Source organism: Gymnoscopelus braueri, assembly GCF_963280865.1.
Source record: "Gymnoscopelus braueri genome assembly, chromosome: 9".
NCBI classification, from domain to species: domain Eukaryota; kingdom Metazoa; phylum Chordata; class Actinopteri; order Myctophiformes; family Myctophidae; genus Gymnoscopelus; species Gymnoscopelus braueri.
Window position 1 is genome coordinate 7692237 of NC_137610.1, and position 18793 is coordinate 7711029.

Sequence of the window (18793 nt, forward strand, 5' to 3'; positions counted from 1 at the left end):
GTGTGTGTGTGTGTGTGTGTGTGTATGTGGGGGGAGAGAACAGACTTCGCTGTATATCTTGAATAGCCACTCGAAGGTCCCTTGGCGCGGAATCGTGTCACTTACAATTAAGCCGTCCTAATTGCAGATGTGCAGCCAACCAAACACACAGCCCTAGCTGTGAGATGATACCATTATAAAGAATGACTAATTATCATGTGGAGTTAAGAAATTGCCTGCTAATTCTCCGCAATCTCGCTATGGATATCATAATTCAATTTCAGAGTAGTGTATACTTTTGTTGCTGTCGGGCAGAAACCTTGTATCTCCATATTTCAACTTTTTTAGTTTTTTTTCCTAAGTTAATGGCCTACTTTGTCGTAAAAGACTGTCGAGCTAAAGTAGCGAAAACTACGTTGTAGATTGGCTTTTTCCACGATTTCTGAAACGTTTTTGACAGTGAAAGTTGTTAAGTGCGTCTGTGGGTTTAAAAAAAAATATGCAACCCGTGAAAAGTATTAACAAAGGGCTTGTGACAATAATAATAACTACATTGGAACACGGGTTCTTTTATCCAACGGCTTTGGACATACAAGGTTTTCCGACCGACAGCGACGATAATGTGGCCTACTTGTCATGCTCAGTTATTAACGAGTGGGCATATCATTAGTGCAAGTAAAATCATCAGTGGTTTAATCACGTCTGCATGCCAGCGACGCCCTCCGCTGATTGTATGCTTACTTAACTGTGCGGTGCAGAGAAATGTTTGATTTAGCACATGCCACAAACACCCTAGACCTTCATTAACTTCATTTAGTGCACACACAGTAGCGTCTTAACGTATTGTCGCTGACTGGCGCAAATGTATGTTCCACAACTGTTACTTTTCAGAAAAATAACCTGTGTTCCAATGGGTCCAATGTTGTTATTATTTTAGTCCCAAGCTATTGTTAATACTTTTCATTGGTTAAATAGTTATAAAAGCCCCATAGACACTTAACTACTTTCACTTAACCCATTGAGGCCTGAGGTTCAGCAAAATGTCTTCTAAATCCAGTTTTCTGAAAAATGCATGTTTCTCACAGCGCAAAAAACAAGGTTTCCTGCTATGTATTCCAGATGTAAAATATGTGTAATTTCAGTGAAAATACATGTGTTTATCTGCCAAAAATCTGCCATGAAACTCCCAAGTTTTCAGTGGTTTTCAAACTCTTTAATGTCAAGGACCCCCAAAATGATATGAATTTGGCCGCGGACCCCCACCTCAAAATATTTTGTTCCAGGGACCCCCAGAAGCAAAGATTTGAGTTAATGTTTGCTTTAAAAGAATATATATGCAAAGATTTGCACACATGTTCATGATTTTTCAAAAATAGCAGATCTACAAGCTCATAGCGCGGCACTCGGTGCCGCGCTATGAGCTTGTATATCTGCTATTTTTGAATAGCCAAAGTGTAAAATAATGCTTTTTAGCTCAAATTAAAAAGTGACACAGATAAGTTCCAGGTCTTAATGGGTTAAAAACAAATCTCAAATATAAAAAAATAGCAGATTCTATCGCATCATGGTCGTGCTACTTTGTGTGGCATTATTTTACGAAAGAAAACATAAAAAGAAAGAAATATGGAGATACAAGGTTTCTGTCTGACAGCGTTGTGATGAATGAAGATGTATATGTGCTTTTTTAGTGCACTTAATTTCCCCTTTTGGTGTAAATTTTGTTTTTGCGGTTGTGGTGCCTAGAAATTAATATTCAGCAGATTTGCCTACATGATTTTAGTTTGTTTGTTTTGCTTTTTTTGTCTTTTTGGGGGCGGTGTTACACCATTTGGTGCACATTTTAATCTTTTACAGAAATTATTCCGTTTGAACACGCCATTTGCTCATCTCAAAAGGGGGTGAAATAGAGTTCAACAGAACGGGTGCGTGTAAATGAAAAGACCTTGTCAAGGAATCTGTCATTTTCTTTATTGAAATCTCTCCTTTGAAGTCAGGCTGCTCTCCTCACAACCCGCTGTTATGTTACACTACAGTATCTGAGGTTCCAAGGTATGTACGGTACAGTAACGCTATATCATCACAGTCGGATAGACATTATAGGCAAACATTTTCCAAAAATATTTAAAATTGTGAAATTAGCAGATCTGCAAGATATGGCTATTTCCTCTACTGGTGTTCAAAACTGACATTCGACGAGGTATAAAATACATAATAAGTAAAAAGGTGTAAATTGCACAAATAGCTGATCAATAAGCTCACAACTTAGCTGTAGCGTAACTCCACATATCATTAGTCATTCTTATAATGTGATCATCTCACAGCTAGGGCGGTGTTTGGTTGACTGCACAGCTGCAATAATTAGGACGGCTTAATTGAAAGTGACGCGATTCTGCAGCAAAGGGACCTTGGAGTGGCTGTTCACGAAGATATAGTGTGGAGTATAATTTCTCGGTGAAGTGTGTGTGGGTTTTCATATTGATATTGGTATTGGTATTGAACCAGTGAAATGTATTCAACGCATTAAGACCGGGAACGCATTTGTGTCATTTTTTGATTTCTTTGGCTGTTCAAAAATAGCAGATACACAAGCTCATAGTGCCGTACTGAGTGCCATGCTATGAGCTTTGTAGATCTGCTATTTTTTTGAAAAATCTTCGCTGATATAGCAACATACTGTTAGGATTTAGAAAACATTTTTAGATATGTATTTGGACGTGGACCCCCATCTCAAAATATGTTGTTCCAGGGAACCTCCAGAAATAAAGATTTGAGTTACAAATGTTCGCTTTAAAAAATATATATTTAAAGATTTGCACACATTTTCATGATTTGAAAAAAATAATTGCTATGAGCTTTATTTTATAGCCAAAGAAATCTAAAAATGACACAGGTGTGTTCCCGGATTGAATGGTTTAACAAGAGCTTGTGACAAAATAATAACTCCATTGGCTCCATTGGAACACAGGTTCTTTATTTTCTTTTTTCAATTTCCTGAAAAGTCATCGTTTTGGACATACAAGGTTTCCGCCCAACAGCGGCGGCACGCAGGGACCCCTGTACAGTTGTCCTGTTTGTGACTCGGACCACTTTGTCCTCGTTTTGTGGGCCATTTGTCACCCATTTGTCACCCTTCCCCCTTGGTGGCATTTCAATGTGAAAGTGCTTAACAAACGATCCCAGAAGACTTGCTGAGCTGTTCCGCCCGTAATGGCCGCCATGTCTGTGGCCCAGGGTCACCCAGGGCAGTGGTGGTGGAAGTAACTAATTATATTTACTCAAGTACTGAACTACAATTTTAGTAGTAGTAGTTACTTTTACTTGAGTATGTTGTTTTCTTCCTCCAATACTTTATACTTCTACTCCACTTACATATATTACAATGTTGTACTTTTTACTCTACTACAATTCTTTGAAAACTTTAGTTACAAGTTGCATTTCAGATTTAGATTATTATTATTATAAAACAATTAATTCGACCAATTAAGCCGTATTTTATACTTAGTCTATTCGAAAATAGCCAACTCTACAAGCTCAATTTGTGAGCTTATAGATCAGCAATTTTTTTTAAAGATTTTGGCAAATGTTGAAAAAACCTGAGTACTTTCACTTTGCTACTACTCATTATTTTAGTAGTAAATAGTTTTGCACTTTTACTCAAGTCAAATCTTGAATACAGGCATTTTACTTGTAACAAGGTGTTTCCACATTGTGGTATTGCTACTTTTACTTAAGTAAAACATTTATCAAAATGTCCAAAACTGTTACTTTTCAGATTCAAAAGTAGCAGATCGGCAAGCTCAACAAGCGTCGCGTTTTGAGCTTGCAGATCTGCTACTTTTGATGCTTTTGTGTGACATAATAAGAGCTTTCCGCCCGACAGCAACACAATCAGAGTACTTCTTCCAGTACTGCCAGGGTCAGAGAGGGGGGGGGGGAAGGGGGGGGAAGGGGGGGTTATGGCTCCGGCAGGCAGCACGTTCCTGCTGACCTAGTCACTACCTGAGCGCTAATGGGTCATATTTTAACTCCCGTGGCGGTGACAAATGGCCGCGCTCTAAAAGCCCTGTCCAAGGTGCTGAAGCTCAGGTGATGTATGGCGTCGGTGGCTCTGATAAATGCCCCCCATCAGTCGGCGTGTGACGCACATTCATCACCTCAACCCACAGCTCTGTGTAAGGAATCCATATTGGATTTTTAATGAAAGAAGAATATAATGCAATTCAATGTCAATGGGTTCACCCCAACACACACACGCACGCACACACACACACACACGTCGTGCTATTTGCTCACACGCACACTTTGTTTGTATTACTATACTTGTGAGGACATCAACATTTTAGGACGGTGATTTGATGAATGCCACGTTTGCAATGTTTTGCCATTCTTAACCCTAAACCCTAACCCTAAAGCAGAAAATAGCTGTAGATCGCTTGTAGATCAGCTATTTCTGATGTATTTCTGATTCTCTACCTCATCCTCCTAAACCTAACCAAACTCTAAATTCCTAATCCTAATCTGAATGTGTTCTGAATTAAACAGTGGTCTAACACTCTACAGTACACCTCAGAGTTGTACTCTTGTACTCTTACCATGGACGCTGGTGCGGAATTATTTATAAGGCTCATATTTGCAGTGGTGTAAAGTAACTAAGTACATTTACTTAAGTACTATACTTAAGTATATTTTTTAGGTATTTGTACTTTACTTGACTATTTCCAATTTTCAATACTTTTACTTCTACTCCACTACATTTCAGAGGCAAATATTGTACTTTTACTCCACTACAATTATTTGAAAACTTTAGTCACTAGTTACTTTGCAGATATAAATTATGATATTATGTAACATACATTAAACACTTTAGCCCTATCTTATACATAGGCTATTTGAAAATAGCAGATCTACAAGCTCACAACGCGTCACGGTGCGACGCGTTCTGAGCTTGTAGATCGGCTATTTTCAAACATTCTAGTACTTTCACTTTTGGTACTTTAAGTATATTTTGATGCCAATACTTTTGTTCTTTTACTCAAGTAACATTTTGAACAACTTTTACTTACTAGTATTTTTATATTGTGGTATTGATATTTTAAAGTAAAAGTAAGTAAAAGATGTGAGTACTTTTTCCACCACTGCATATTTGAAATATAATGCTTTGCATTTCATGGAAAACTATGTCGTTGTAGTGAGGTTTTATAATAACCGTTCCCAGAACTGTTCCGAATCGTTCACTGAACTGAGCTGTGGCCAGGGAATAAAATGCATTTCTCAATATATTTCTACAAGATTACAACTACAAGAGAGAAGATTCTAGTCATAAGACACCACACATTTGTTTTTTATTGAAAAATGTATTTTGTTCATAAAATTTTACATTATAGTCCATTTTATTGTACACTAGACTAACAATTTCTCTTTTTTTTGCCATTATATAAACTCTACAAGTATACCCCTAGCTTGCTCGGGACCTCTTAAAAGGCATAATATGTAAACTTTGCCCTGTGTTTACTTACTGTAACAATACACTTTTAATTTTTTTTTACGAATCATTGCCCTAGTGTGGTGGTGTTTACCTACAGAAACACACATTTTGGTGTTTTCACTGTTTGTTTTGGTAGACGGGGACATTTTTAGGCTATCAAAACAGTGAAAACACCAAAATGCAGCGAGACGTAAACACCACATAGAGGGAAATCATTGGTAAAACATCTATACTGTACGGTATATTGTTTCGTTATGTAAACACAGGGCAAGGTTACATAACATGCCTTTAATATTACACAGCACAGAAAAAAGATTTCTTGTGGGACATCGGGGACGTCCTCACAAGGTGAAGCCAAGGTCAAATAGAGACAACGCCGTCTGTATACGCTGTGCTTTATTCTGGTTGCACAGCATGAATGACTCTTTCCGACCTGAAGTTCTGTGATGCTTCGTTTTGTTTATGTTTCTATTATATCGTTGCTGTCGGGCAGAAACCTCCTATGTCCATATTCTAACTTTGTGTGTTTTTTTTTTTGTTGTAAATTGCTCTACTTGATCATACAGCATCACACAAAAGCATCAAACGTAGTAGATCTACAAGCTTGTTGATCTGCTACTTTTGCTATTTTTGAATTTGAATCCTGAAAAGTTTTGGACATATGAGGTTTCCACCCGACAGAGACGACGTCCAGAACCAGGGAGGTACTATCGAAAATAGCTGATCTACAAGCTCCCAACGCTTCACAATGTGACGCTTTGCGAGCTCATATAGATCAGCTATTTTCGAAAACGCATTTGAAAGTACAAGTTCTGAGTTCCGGTTTCCAATGAGAACTCGGGGTTAGTACTAACCCTCCTGAGCAGGGACCCAAATTTGATTCTGAGAGCCTTATCTGAAACCCAGCCGTATAGCATGATATGGAAACAAATCCAGAACCTGTGAGTTCTGTGAAATACATTTCACGGCCCGCCATGGTTCACTTAGTTCTTGTGGCCGAAAAGAGCCATTTGATACCTGTCTGTGAAAGTTTGCTGCAATGGCACAACTTCGAAATATAAAATAGTCTCTCTCTCTCTCTCTCTCTCTCTCTCTCTCTGTCTCTCTTACCCGGCTATGTAAATATGTATGAATTCGTCTCCCTGCTAAGCTCCGGAACCGTTCCTTGCAACCCTATCCCAATGTCAAAGGAAAGAGGACACTTAAATTACATTGTCCAGTTACAGTCCGTCACTCTGTCACCGCCGTCTTAATCCAAAGCGCTTCCGTGACCACGGGGGCCCAAGGACGTTTCCTCATATGGTGTCATCCGGTAAGTCTATTAGCGTGGCTCTCACCTTCAAACCGGACGCACACACTTCCAAAAGAGAGTGAGGGGAATGGTCGTCCTTGTCCGGGCCCAGCAGCGCCTCCTCGGCCTGTTCGCCGATCAATTTCCGGTAGAACAGATGGCTGTAAAGAGACGTGGAGATGACGGAGCAAGCCACGGCGACGACGATGCAAAGCGCCGCCCAAGCGGCTATGACCATCGTGTCCCGTGTTTGCGTGTTCTCGACGGGCAGCATCAGTCCCCTCGTGGTGACGTTGACACAGTCCCTGTTGCGTGCCCACTGAGCCCCCGTTGCCTCCACGCACACCCGGTACCGGGTGGAGGGCTCCAGGTGCAGCAGGTGATACTCCTTCACGTCGGACGGAACCCTCGCCGTGAACGCGGAGGACGGTTGTGTTTCGGCCGCGTCCGCCATCATCGTGTGCCATTTTAGCCGCGACACCAAACCGCCCGGACTTTCCCAAGACACCATGACGGAATGGGTTTGGACGGATTGGACATAAACGCGTAAAGACTGATTGGAGGCATCGGGGAAGTATCCGTCCACCATCACCGACACGGACTTGAGGTCGGCTCCGACGAGGTTGTGCGCCACGCAGGTGTACAGGCCGGCCTCGCGCACGGTGGCGTCGTAGATGTCGAACGTCCCCTCCGGGTGCATGTAGTACTTATCGGACAGGGTGTCGGGAAGGACGCGGTCGCCTGAAGGGGTGACCCAGTAGATTTCCGGCTCTGGCTCGCCGAAGGCGCGGCAGTGCAGCGTCACCGATCCCCCTTTGTCGACCGAGAGCCGATCCGGAAGGCTTCCAGGTGAGATCAGGGGAACACAGATCTCCGTCATCTCCCGGAAGTGCACCTGGTGGTAGAGAGGGGTGCAACAGTTAATCAAACTAATCGATTTAATTTATAAAGAAATTCAAAAATAGCTGATATATTAGCTAACAACGTGTCGCAACCCGACGCATTGTAAGCTTGTAGATCTGCCCTTTTTGCATTGCACCGTTGTGCAACAAAGTATAAAATAGGGTTCAACTATTTAATCAGACTAATGGATTTAGTTGATTATAAAAAAAGCTATTCAAGTTTTTTATTATAAAAATAAAATAATTCAATAAAGTAAATAAATAAAAATATCCAAAAAACACGCTTCGAAAAAGTAATCGATAAGAATAATCGTTAAGGACATAATCGATGCTTGCGAGCCCTACCAACATTCAAGCTTGTACTTTATTGTTAGATCTTGTGCACGGTATAAGATTTAAACTTTTTGTTCGGCTTCCTTCAGACGTTGTAGAAGCACATGTATAATAAGTGAAGAAAAAGGTCAGAGAAAAGAGAAAAACAGTAGCAAAAAAAGAGAGAGTGTTCCTACTAATACTAGTAGTACAATAAAAATTCTAATTGACTAGTGTATGTACACTGTACAGTATGTGCTTGGAATACCTGGCGGACATGTTGGCCCTGGTACTCGGGCGGCTCGGCGCAGTACAGCGAGTCGGGCTCCATGAAGCGCAGGGCGGTGCGGTTCATGTTGATCCAGCGTACCACACAGTCACAGTGGATGGGGTTGCTGTGCATGCTGACCTCACGCAGGTTAGGCAGAGAGTCCACCGTGGTGCGGTGGAGCGCGCTCAGAGCGTTACTGTTCAGCATCAGAGTCTCCAGCCTGGAGGGATGGAACAGGAAGATAAGCAGTGGTTGAAAAAGTACTGAAGTTTTCAAATACATTGTGTTGTTGGAGTAAATGATAGCGTCCAGCTTTTCGATTACTATACACACCTTCGCCACCTCCTCCACCCGAAATGAAATCGCAATAACAAAAATGTCTCAATTATATTGTGGTCCTCTCAATATCACGCCTCGTTTCCATTGAGCTATGTGTGATGTTCGTAATACTGTTTAGTCCATTCATTCCTATATGGGAACCTCTGTGATCTCCCTTTTTTCCCTCTAAAGGCCTACATATTTTGCCTCGAGTGCAAAAAAAAAAGGTTTTTGGAAGAGACTTTGTGTACCAGAAAACGCTATTTCATTCAGTTCAGTTCCAGCTCTAATCCCTACCAACCTGGGCAGCTTGTGGAAGGCCTTGGGGTGGATGTAGGAGAGCTTGGGGTTGTTGGTGGCTTCAATCTTTGTCAGTTCTGGTAGGTTATTCAGGGCAAAGCCGTCGATTGACACCAGCTCAGGCATGCTGTTGATGCCCAGCTCCTTTAGGCAAGGCAAGGCAAGGCAAGTTTATTTGTATAGCACATTTCAACAACAAGGCAATTCAATGTCCTTTAAAGAAAACATCTAAGGACCACATTTTCAAGCTATATAATTGGTCCTCATGAATGCTCATTATAAGATGGCACCATTTCTGTCTGCTCTTTCTGTGTCTCAGAGGAGGGCTGTGGACAGTTCAGAAACCTGCCTACCATTGACATCCTCGGTGGGTAGTTTTGGTCATTTTGAACGAGATTTAAACTTTATTATTTATCTTCTCTAGAAAAGGTATATTTTTCTTTGTATTAATGTTAGAACAATCGCTTCTATTTCTGCATGCTAACTTTTCAGGAAGATAAAGGCTGTAGTTTATTTTAGCTTGGAATCCTCATCGATTATGTCATTGGTAGGCAGGTTTCTGAACTGTCCCTGGCCAACCAACGAGATGATCATTAGTGAGGCCCAATTATAAGATAAAGTTGAAAATGGGCAAAGTGCTCTTTTAAGAAAAAGACAACATTTTGTATAAAAGGACTTTTTCATTACCTAAGTAAAAGTGGAAATATCACAATGTAGAAATACAATTTCTTTGATTGTATGTTTTTGTTATAATAATAATCTTAATCTAAAAGTAGAGTAGGTTTTCAAATATTTGTAGTGTATCGGATTGGCATATAATTGTAAAAGTACCTTTAGATGGAGCATGTCCATAAAGTCACCTCTCTGAATCCTCTCGATGGGGTTTTTATTTAAATCCAGGAACTTCAGGTTCCGGGCTCTCTTCAGAGCGGCCCTGGGCACTCGATCGAACAGGTTGTCAAAGAACGAGATGCTCTCCAAATTGTCCAGACCGACCAGCACGTTGTCCGGGACCTCCGTCAAGTTCATCCTGGCGAGCACCAGACTGCGGAGGTTGATGAGAAACTTAAAGTTCATGTCCGACAGCTGGAGGATGGGGTTCTCCCCGATCATCAGGATCTCCAGGTTGGGGAGGGGCGTAAACCACTGGCCGTCGATGCTGGTCAGTTGGTTGGAGTTCAGATGGAGTCTCAGGAGCCTGACCAGTCCGCGGAAGGCTCCGGGGCTGATGGAGGAGATCAGGTTGTGGTTGACGTAGAACTCCTGCAGGTTGGGCAGAGCCGGCAGGCAGCTGTCAGGCAGGCTCCGAACCCAATTTTCCTCCATGTGCAGCGACAGTAACCGGGGAAGAGGCCCCAGACGAACGCTGCGCACAGACGAAATGTTATTCTGGGACAAATCAATCTCGGTGATGTTGGCCAAGTAATCCAAAGCCTTCTGGACGTTAATGATATTGTTTGTCTGCAGCAATAGCACTTGTGTGTCTGAGGGGAGTCTCGGCGGGACGGCTGAGAGGCCCAAGTCATTACAGTCCACGGTGGGGGCTTCCGTGTACGCCGAGCTGGGCGAGAACCAGGGCTGAGTCTCGCAGCGGCACGACGCCGGGCAACGAGCTCCCCCCTCCCCCGCCTCCTCCTCGGAGGCCAGAACAAAGGCGGTGAGAGCCAGCTCAGCTAACAAACAAGCCACAAACGCTGTCGTCGTATCCTTCATCTTGGGGTCCCTCGTATTCCCTTAGCTAGTAATTGGTCCTCGCGGAGTCGGTTGTTACAGCGCTGTTAACTTCACAAATAAAAGCTCATTTGTTACTGCAGCGGAGACAGAGTGGGTTTTTCTGCTGACGGCCCCGGTCCCGAATGCTTTGGCCTCCCTCTCCTCTGTTTGTTCCCGGGCTCTTGGCAGAACGGAGCAACCTTTCAGTTTAGCACGTGTGCCAGGTTGTCATGTGGAGCTGGGTGTGGTGGTGAAGGTCAGTGTATCCTTCAGGGAGCGGCTCTGCCAAGCGGCAGAGCAGGGATGCTGGAGGAACAACGCTGGGACTTGGGCTGATGGGGACAGATCGCTCTGTCTGCCATCGCTGTTGTTACTGTATATCCTCTACTGCTGGGCTCTGATGTCAGTTTCCACCTGGGGAGAAAGGAGAGAAAGAGCTCAATATAACAGTGTTTCTAAATGTTTGAATTTTTTTCCCCAAAAAAAATATTTTTAAAAATGGCAGATAAACTGGCAGTTAAAAACGGCATATGTACAAGCATCGCGTTCAAATAGCCTAAGTTTGAAGAAGGCTCAAGTGGTTAAACTGATTGTGCTATATTAACTCCCTTAGCTGGGGACCCCCTGGAACCCCCTAAAGGACGCCTAACCCCACTCTGAGAACCACTGCAATATCATATGACATTATTGATTGAAGCTCTTTTAGATTTTTTTACTGCATTTTTCCTTCACATTTGAAGTTGCTGGTTGGCTTCTCCTTGTATGTATATTATTTAGAAGGCCTCTTGCTAATAATGGGCCTTTTGAGAGACACTCTGTGTCCCAGATGAACAAGGCCCGGTGGAAGAGAAAGGGAGCCTTGCCTTTCTTGCACAGCCCTTCACATTTTGCTCTCAGCAGTAAAAAGGAAAGTGGTGAGACTGCAGTAAAAGCTTTCAAGGCAGGTTTATTTGTACAGCCCCATTTCAACAACAAGGCCATTCAGAGTGCTTTACATAAAACACTACGCATTAAGGCATTAAGACACAGGATTAAGACACATTGTAAAAGGACATTTGAATAGGTTCTGATGCCTAACAAGCGAGTCCCTGGTTCGATCCCCATGCCGGGCACTGTCACTCCCCTACTCTCTCTCTGTCCCCATTTCCTGTCTCTCTACACTGAGGACTATCAATAAAGACAGGAAAAGCCCCATAACCAATACAAATAAAAAAGAAGAAATACAACTGAAAGAGTGAGCTCATTGATCCCATAGCCTGAAAGGGACTGAGAGTTGTATCGTTCCAGATTAGCCTGATTATCAGGCTGAAGTGTGCAGTGACAGTCTACTCAGTGGAGGTCTATCGTCTGGAGCTAGGCTAATTCCACATATGTGGTGCATAAAAACTGAACGCTGCTTCTTCACGTTTTAGTTCTGATTCTCGGTTCAGGAAGCAGACCTGTCCCAGACGACCTGAGACGTCTTTGTGGTTCATGATGTGGGCACAAGATGCAGGAATGTATATTGGCCCTAAAACCGTGCAATTCTTTATAAACCAAAAGGCGATATTTTTTAAATAAATTCTTTGACAAGCTTTTCAAAACGTATCAAGAATTTTTCAGACAATTATGCCGGAAATAGAGAAATCAGAGTCAAAGTGGTAGTGTGTTATAGCCCCAGGTTATCTCAGCAACTCGTACTTGATTATTTATGAGGGATTGAATCAAAGTTGTTTTCTTCAGGTGACAGGTGTGTGCTGCTGGGTTTTCTCATGTCGACCGCACACATTCATGCGTGTGTGGATCCATTTTTTACATTGAGTGCAGACGGCACACACAGCTTGGTGTGAAGTAGTAGATGAAGCCGTCAGTGTGACTAGAGAAGCACACTGCTGATGAAGACTAGCTACTGTATGTCATGCATTTATTAACTTGTTTATGGCTGGCAGTCAACGTGCACAGCAGGTGTTACTAAAAAGTTAAGTAAAAGAGCCAATACCACAATATATCGTTGATGTCGGGCAGAAACCTCTTATCTCCATATAGTTTATTTGTAAATGAACGCCCTACTTGATCATACCACAGCGACAGCGTCACACAAAAGCAGCAGATCTGCAAGGCGTTTCGAACTTGTAGATCTGCTACTTTTGACGTTTTTGAATTTAAATCCTGAAAAGTAACAGTTTTGGACAGTTTCCGGCCAATACACTCTTCTCTTCTTCTCTCTCTCTCTCTCTCTCTCTCTCTCTCTCTCTCTCTCTCTCTCTCTCTCTCTCTCTCTCTCTCTCTCTCTCTCTCCCTCTCTCCCTCTCCCTGCTGGTGTTCCACTCTGCCATCTGTGTCAAAGCTCATAAGTATATCCAAGCTGCTCGATGACAAACGCTACAAATGAATCTGGGATTTAACAAAAAGTTTGGAATTCGTTAATGGTCTTTATTCAAATGTTTTCAAACATTTAATCTGCTATACCAGCAACTTAACGGCTGTTCTGTGCCGTCCTTCTCGCGCATCTCATTTTGCTTAACACAGTACAACACAGAGAGTTAAACTCTCTAAGTATACATTTGTTTTTTCTAATGGCCCCATAAGAGTACTTCTTGTTTTTCCTCTAATGGACGGGCCCTGTAAAGGTAATTTCTACACTTGCCAAGTTAAAGTAACATTTAGCTTACATAATAATGATGTATACAGGAGCCACACTGTGTTATGTAAATGGTTTCCTATAGAAATGAAGGTTGTATACTTTAAAGAGCGTATTTAGGTTAAGAAAGAAGATGAGAAAACAACGGTATGCTATTATGGTGCATCATTTGGATTTAAACTAGCTAATGCAGCAGAGTGTGCATTATGTTTCGTCCACAGAGACTGAGATGAGCTCATTTAATCTCTCTCTTCCTGGAGCGACCCGATAGCCGAGTTGGTTAGGGAACGAACCGGCGCTTCGCTCGCATCTGACAGCTCAGCTGCGTCGCATGGCGTTTTGCGGTGCACTTTTCCATCTGTTCAGTAGGAATATATCTTTAGCGCAGTTTTTACTTAAGTAAAAGTATCAATACTGCATTGTAGAAATACTCTGTTACAAGTAAAAGCAAGGTATTCAAAATTGACTTGAGTAAAAGTACAAAAGTATTGATATCAAAATGTACCAAAAGTAGAAAGTACTGAATGTCCCATTTCACAAGTTTTCAAATGTATACAAACCTTTTGAAAATAGCAGATCTACAAGCTCACAATGCGTCGCATTGTGACGCATTGTGAGCTTGTAGACCGGCTATTTTCAAATGGCCGAAATATATATAGGGTTGAAGTGGTTAATGTATGTTTTCTGATAATAATCTAAATCTGCAAAGTAACTCAAGTTTTCAAATAATTGTAGTGGAGTAAAAGTACAATATTTGCCTCTGAGATGTATAGTGGAGTAGAAGTAAAAGTATAGAAAATGGGAAATACTCCAGTAAAGTAAAAAATCCTCAAAGGTGTACTTAAGTACAGTACTTAAGTAAATGTACTTAGTTACTTTACACCACTGCTTTAGCGAGGATATTAACACCATCTTGTCAAACTGCATTTTTTATATGACTGACCAATTTGGTGACATCATCAACACGATGTCAGCTGTTTTTGATGACATGATCAACAATACAATACAATCTAAAAGAACATTGTGAGCTTGTAGATCGACTGTTTGTTTTTTTTAGCTGAGTGACACCGTAGAACAACAGAGGATATGTTTTTGTCTGTTATAATTCTGGACTGTCTGAATGGGATAGGATCAGTTTGAGTGCTTTGCGCTAAATGAAATCAGACCTCAAGGAGGAGAAAAAGTCCTTGTTCTTTAATCGGCCAACGCAAGCTGTCTGTTTGAAAGCGTGTGACCTGAAAGGCCAGGAGTTAGACGCTCAGGAAGTCTTTGGTTAGCTAAAGCAGTTGAGAGTCTCGACCCGTGAGGAGTGATTTGTGCTGAAGCCTGCACACCGTGCCGGAGCTGCCGGACACTACTGAAAAGAACTAAGTGCTGTATTTGACTACAATTTTGAGGTACATTTACTTTACTTGAGTATTTCCGTTTCTTGATACTTAATCATTCTAACCCACTACATCTCAGAGGCAAATATTGTACTTTGTACTCCACTACAATATTTGAAAACTTTAGTTACGTGTTACTTTGCAGATTTAGATTATTTCAAAACATACTTTAACCAATAAAGCCTTCTTTTATACTTCTAATTTCAAAAATAGCCAATCTGCTATGTGTAGATCTGTTATTTTCGAAAGATTCTGACAGATTTTGAAAACCTTTCTGCATGAGTAGGCCTACCTTTCTTTAAGTATATTTTGATGCCAATACTTTTCCACTTTTCCTCAAGTAAAATTCAGAGTTTGTACATTGTAGCATTGCTACTTTTAAGTACAAAAAACTAGTACTTCCACAACTGCTTACCACACACTCCTTAAAAGCTACATCACCCACACTGCAAATGCAGCACTTTGAAAAAGTATCCAACAGCGAGTGCTGGGTTTTTTGTCATTGTTCCTTTCTAAACACATTTAGTACTGCATTACTGCCAACATGCTCTGCTACAAAAGCTGTCTGTCTAGCTAAAATAAGCTGTGTTTAAACTGCAAAAAAAGGCTGCAGTCTGGCATAGTGCTGAATATTGACATCCTCTAAATGGATTAAAAGGGGCCAAAACGTGAAATATTTATGGGGGTTTTTCTCTGGTGGTCGGAGTCAAAGGCCCAAAGCTCTTACGTTGCTACCATCCTAATATGGCAGACAGCTCATAAAGTGGTCCCAGACCGCCATATTTTATTCAGCAGGCTGCAGAGTGAGGTGCAGGCTGGGGCCGTGCTGGTACAGTTCAAAGAGAAACCTTTCTACTGTCACTGGTACAGTAAAACAACACAAAGAGAAACAATTCTACTGTCACTGGTACAGCACAACAACACAAAGAGAAACCACTCTACTGTCACTGGTACAGCACAACAACACAAAGAGAAACCACTCTACTGTCACTGGTACAACGACACAGCAACAAAGAGAAACCGTTCGACTGTCACTGGTACACAACAACACGGCTACAAAGAGAAACCATTTTACTGTCACTCAGCATGGACAGCATGGGACATGACATGGGACACATTGTTTTTAGTTTTTGTCTTTTGCTGTTCCATTACATTACATTACATTACAGTCATTTAGCAAACGCTTTTATCCAAAGCGACTTACAATAAGTGTATTCAACATAGGTAGGGAACGAAAACTACTAATCACCAGAAGTCTTTAGTGCATTTTCTGCAAAAACAAGCAACCAAGAGTATACCTAGCGCTACGGTAAAAGTGCAATATATCAGCTACCTATTTCGTTCCCACTGTTACGAGTAATTTCTAGAGGTAGATAAACGTTAGCCTACATTTACCGATATTAGATTTTATTTTCTCTGTTCCCAGAACTCAGGGTTAGTGTAGGATGACTCTATTTTCAAACACCCAAAACGGGACACTTAAATGAATGCGCACGGTCATGCGCGCGCACGCACATTCAGCTGCACGTCTATATGCGCACATGTACTGTATGTGCACCAGGGCATTCTTGTTTCCAGCTGAATTCAGACACGTAATTCTGCATTGTTCATGTTTTCTGATTGGTTAGGTAATAGTGAGCATGTAGGCCTAGATGAACAGAACACGATGAACGTCTATTGCAACCCCTGAAAACAATGGTTATTATTTTAATTGTGCCGAAAACCGGGAAAATATGGTATTGTTTTAGAGAGATTTGTCGTGACTCGGGACACACAGCTTGAAACCGGGACGCCTGGTCACCCTAGCTTAGTACCACCTCCTGAGCAGGGCTCAAATTAGGTTCTGAGAAGAGCCTTATCTGAAACAGAGCCAGAACCACATGAAATACATTAACACAGCACTGCACGCTTCACTTAGTTCTCGTAGCGGAAGGGAGCCATAAGTGTGCTTTTTATTCTGGTCCCTACGCTACAGGTAGGTTGTAACACTCAGTATCTGGGGTATTGACCCTGAGCTTTAGTCTTCCGTGCTCTTTATTAATGTATACTGAGTGAAGGAGAAAGAGGCTCTTTGGGGACGTTGTAGTGTTCCTCTATGGCTTAAAAAACCCATTCATGGTGCAGGCTTTTAACACTGCTGCTGCTTTTTGCCATTTACAGCAAAAGGAGCACTTTAAAGGCATAGTATGCGTTTTTCTCTGTGTTTCTGCAGTGTGTTTCTGCAGGTAAACACCACCAAACTACTCCAGTGGCTGATGACTGCTGCTATAGAGGGAAATGATTAGTAGGGGGGGAAAAGTATTATACTGTGTTGTTGTGTAGGAACACAGGCAAGTTACATAATATGCCTTTTGACACTTAAACCCTCTATTCTTAGTCAAATGGACCAAATCTCTTCGCCAAAAAAGTCCATCTACAAGCTCAGTTGTGAGTTGAGAGAATTTAAACTAAAATGTGGAGCAAGCTGCACATGCACGCACTAGCATGCATGCATACACACATATGCGCGCGCACACACACACACGCACACACACACACACACACACGGTCATCCCTTTGTGATGTGTTTTCATGCTGTGTATAGTTTTAGATTCTGTCTGGCTCTGTACTGGCACTTTGCGATGAACCTGTTTTGTTAAAAAAGCTTTATGAATCGCAATGTAGTTTGACTTGTCAGTACAGTGTTGCTTCACACAGCCCTCTATTGATATACTATACGTATACAGACAAACCCACTAACCAGTAGCGGTGGTGTTGTGTTTACAGTAATATTTTGTGTGTGTGTGTGTGTGTGTGTGTGTGTGTGTGCGTGTGCGTGCGTGTTGCGTTTACAGTGAAGAGCAATATGCCGACTTGTTGCCCATAGAGAACTAAATTGATCTCTTTCATTTCTCCTTTCTATACCTACCCCCCCCCCTCTAGTCTGCCTGCCCCCCTCTGTGTAAGTGGGGGTATTATGTAAGGAGACTTTTCAAAGTGTCGCTTTCCTGAATGAAGAATCCAAAACTGAATAGAATATTGGATGAATTGAAGAAAATAGGGCTCCAAGATTCCAAAACAACTCTCCACTGTGTAATCCAAGTGTTGGGAGTTTTTAAGCGGATTTCTTCTATATAGTTTTGCTCTTGCTAAGTTTGGAGCCCTATTTTCTTCAATTCATCAAATATTCTCTCAAATATAGTTGGAGTCATTCAGGAATTCAGTAACAAAAACAAAAAATTGTCGCTTCATCGGGTGAGTAATTGATAGATTTAGATTATTATTAAAAAACATATAAATGATTAACCACATAAGCCCTATTTTATACTTCAGTACTTTTATTTTGATGCCAATACTTTTTGTACATTTACTCAAGTAAAATGTTGTGTACAGGTCCTTGTAACAGAGTATCGTTATATTGTAGTATTGCTACCATTTACTTAAGTAAAAAAAAAGAAAGAATCCCAGTATACTTCTCCCCCCCGCCCACCCCTCAGTCTCTCGTATTGATTTACTATTAAATGTGTCTCAGCTTAAACAGTGCTTTCATCAACCCCCCCACCCCCACACCCTGACCCCCACCCACTCTCCTGTTCTCCTGTCACATGCTGCTAGGCGACAACACGCCCACCCACTCCCACCGCATGTCGTCACTGTCTCGCGGAAAGACCTTGTATGTCCAAATGAACGACTTTACTCCCCTTTACAGCAAATCCATCACCATTTTCAACATGATATCTATTCTCTATCGTCCGGTGGAAACCTTGTATGTCCAAAACTGTTACTTTATTAATGTGTACTGAATGGAAAAAATAACCTATGTTCCAATAGATCCAATGTGGTTTTTATTTAGTCACAAGCTCTTGCTAATACTTTTACTTGGTTCGAAATGTTTACAATTGACACTTAACCACTCACTTTGAAATGTTTTTTTTTACAGAAATAGCAGCTCTACAGCTCACAACGCGGCACAATGCGATGCCTTGTGAGCTTGTAGATCTACTATTTTTACTGCTTTTCCGCGACACTCTTGTGAAGGAAGGGCGTGTTTTATAAATAAAAAAAACCGATAAAAACACACATAAGTTGAAATATGGAGATACAAGGTTTCGTACTCGACAGCGACACCAATGTCACATTAGCAATGCTAGCTACGTGTGTGTCTGTCATTAACATTAGCTGTATGGCTACATTCATTAGTAGAGGGGGGGGCCCGCTGCGCGGTGTGGGCGGCTCAC

General features: G+C 41.7%; 2 protein-coding genes across 3 annotated transcripts in view; one reads left to right on the top strand and one right to left on the bottom strand.

Annotated features, from left to right (window-relative positions):
- Positions 1-18793, top strand: part of immp2l (inner mitochondrial membrane peptidase subunit 2) — a 205012-nt gene that overhangs the window by 144561 nt on the left and 41658 nt on the right. The gene's annotated exons all lie outside the window — the stretch shown is intronic.
- On the bottom strand, positions 6747-10900 carry lrrn3a (leucine rich repeat neuronal 3a). Its single transcript, XM_080437510.1, has 4 exons — positions 9690-10900; positions 8860-9002; positions 8238-8460; positions 6747-7650 (listed from the first exon to the last, which is right to left on the bottom strand). The coding sequence occupies exons 1-4, from the start codon at positions 10569-10571 to the stop codon at positions 6760-6762; spliced, it is 2139 nt and encodes a 712-aa protein (XP_080293636.1). The 5' UTR covers positions 10572-10900; the 3' UTR covers positions 6747-6759.

Coding starts and splice junctions, on each gene's coding strand:
- lrrn3a (XM_080437510.1), bottom strand. CDS start 10,571: ATGAAGGATACGACGACAGCGTTTGTGGCTTGTTTGTTAGCTGAGCTG. Junction 9,003..9,689: donor TGGACATGCTCCATCTAAAG/GTACTTTTACAA, acceptor CCTTGCCTAAAG/GAGCTGGGCATCAACAGCAT. Junction 7,651..8,237: donor AGGGCCAACATGTCCGCCAG/GTATTCCAAGCA, acceptor CTCTACCACCAG/GTGCACTTCCGGGAGATGAC.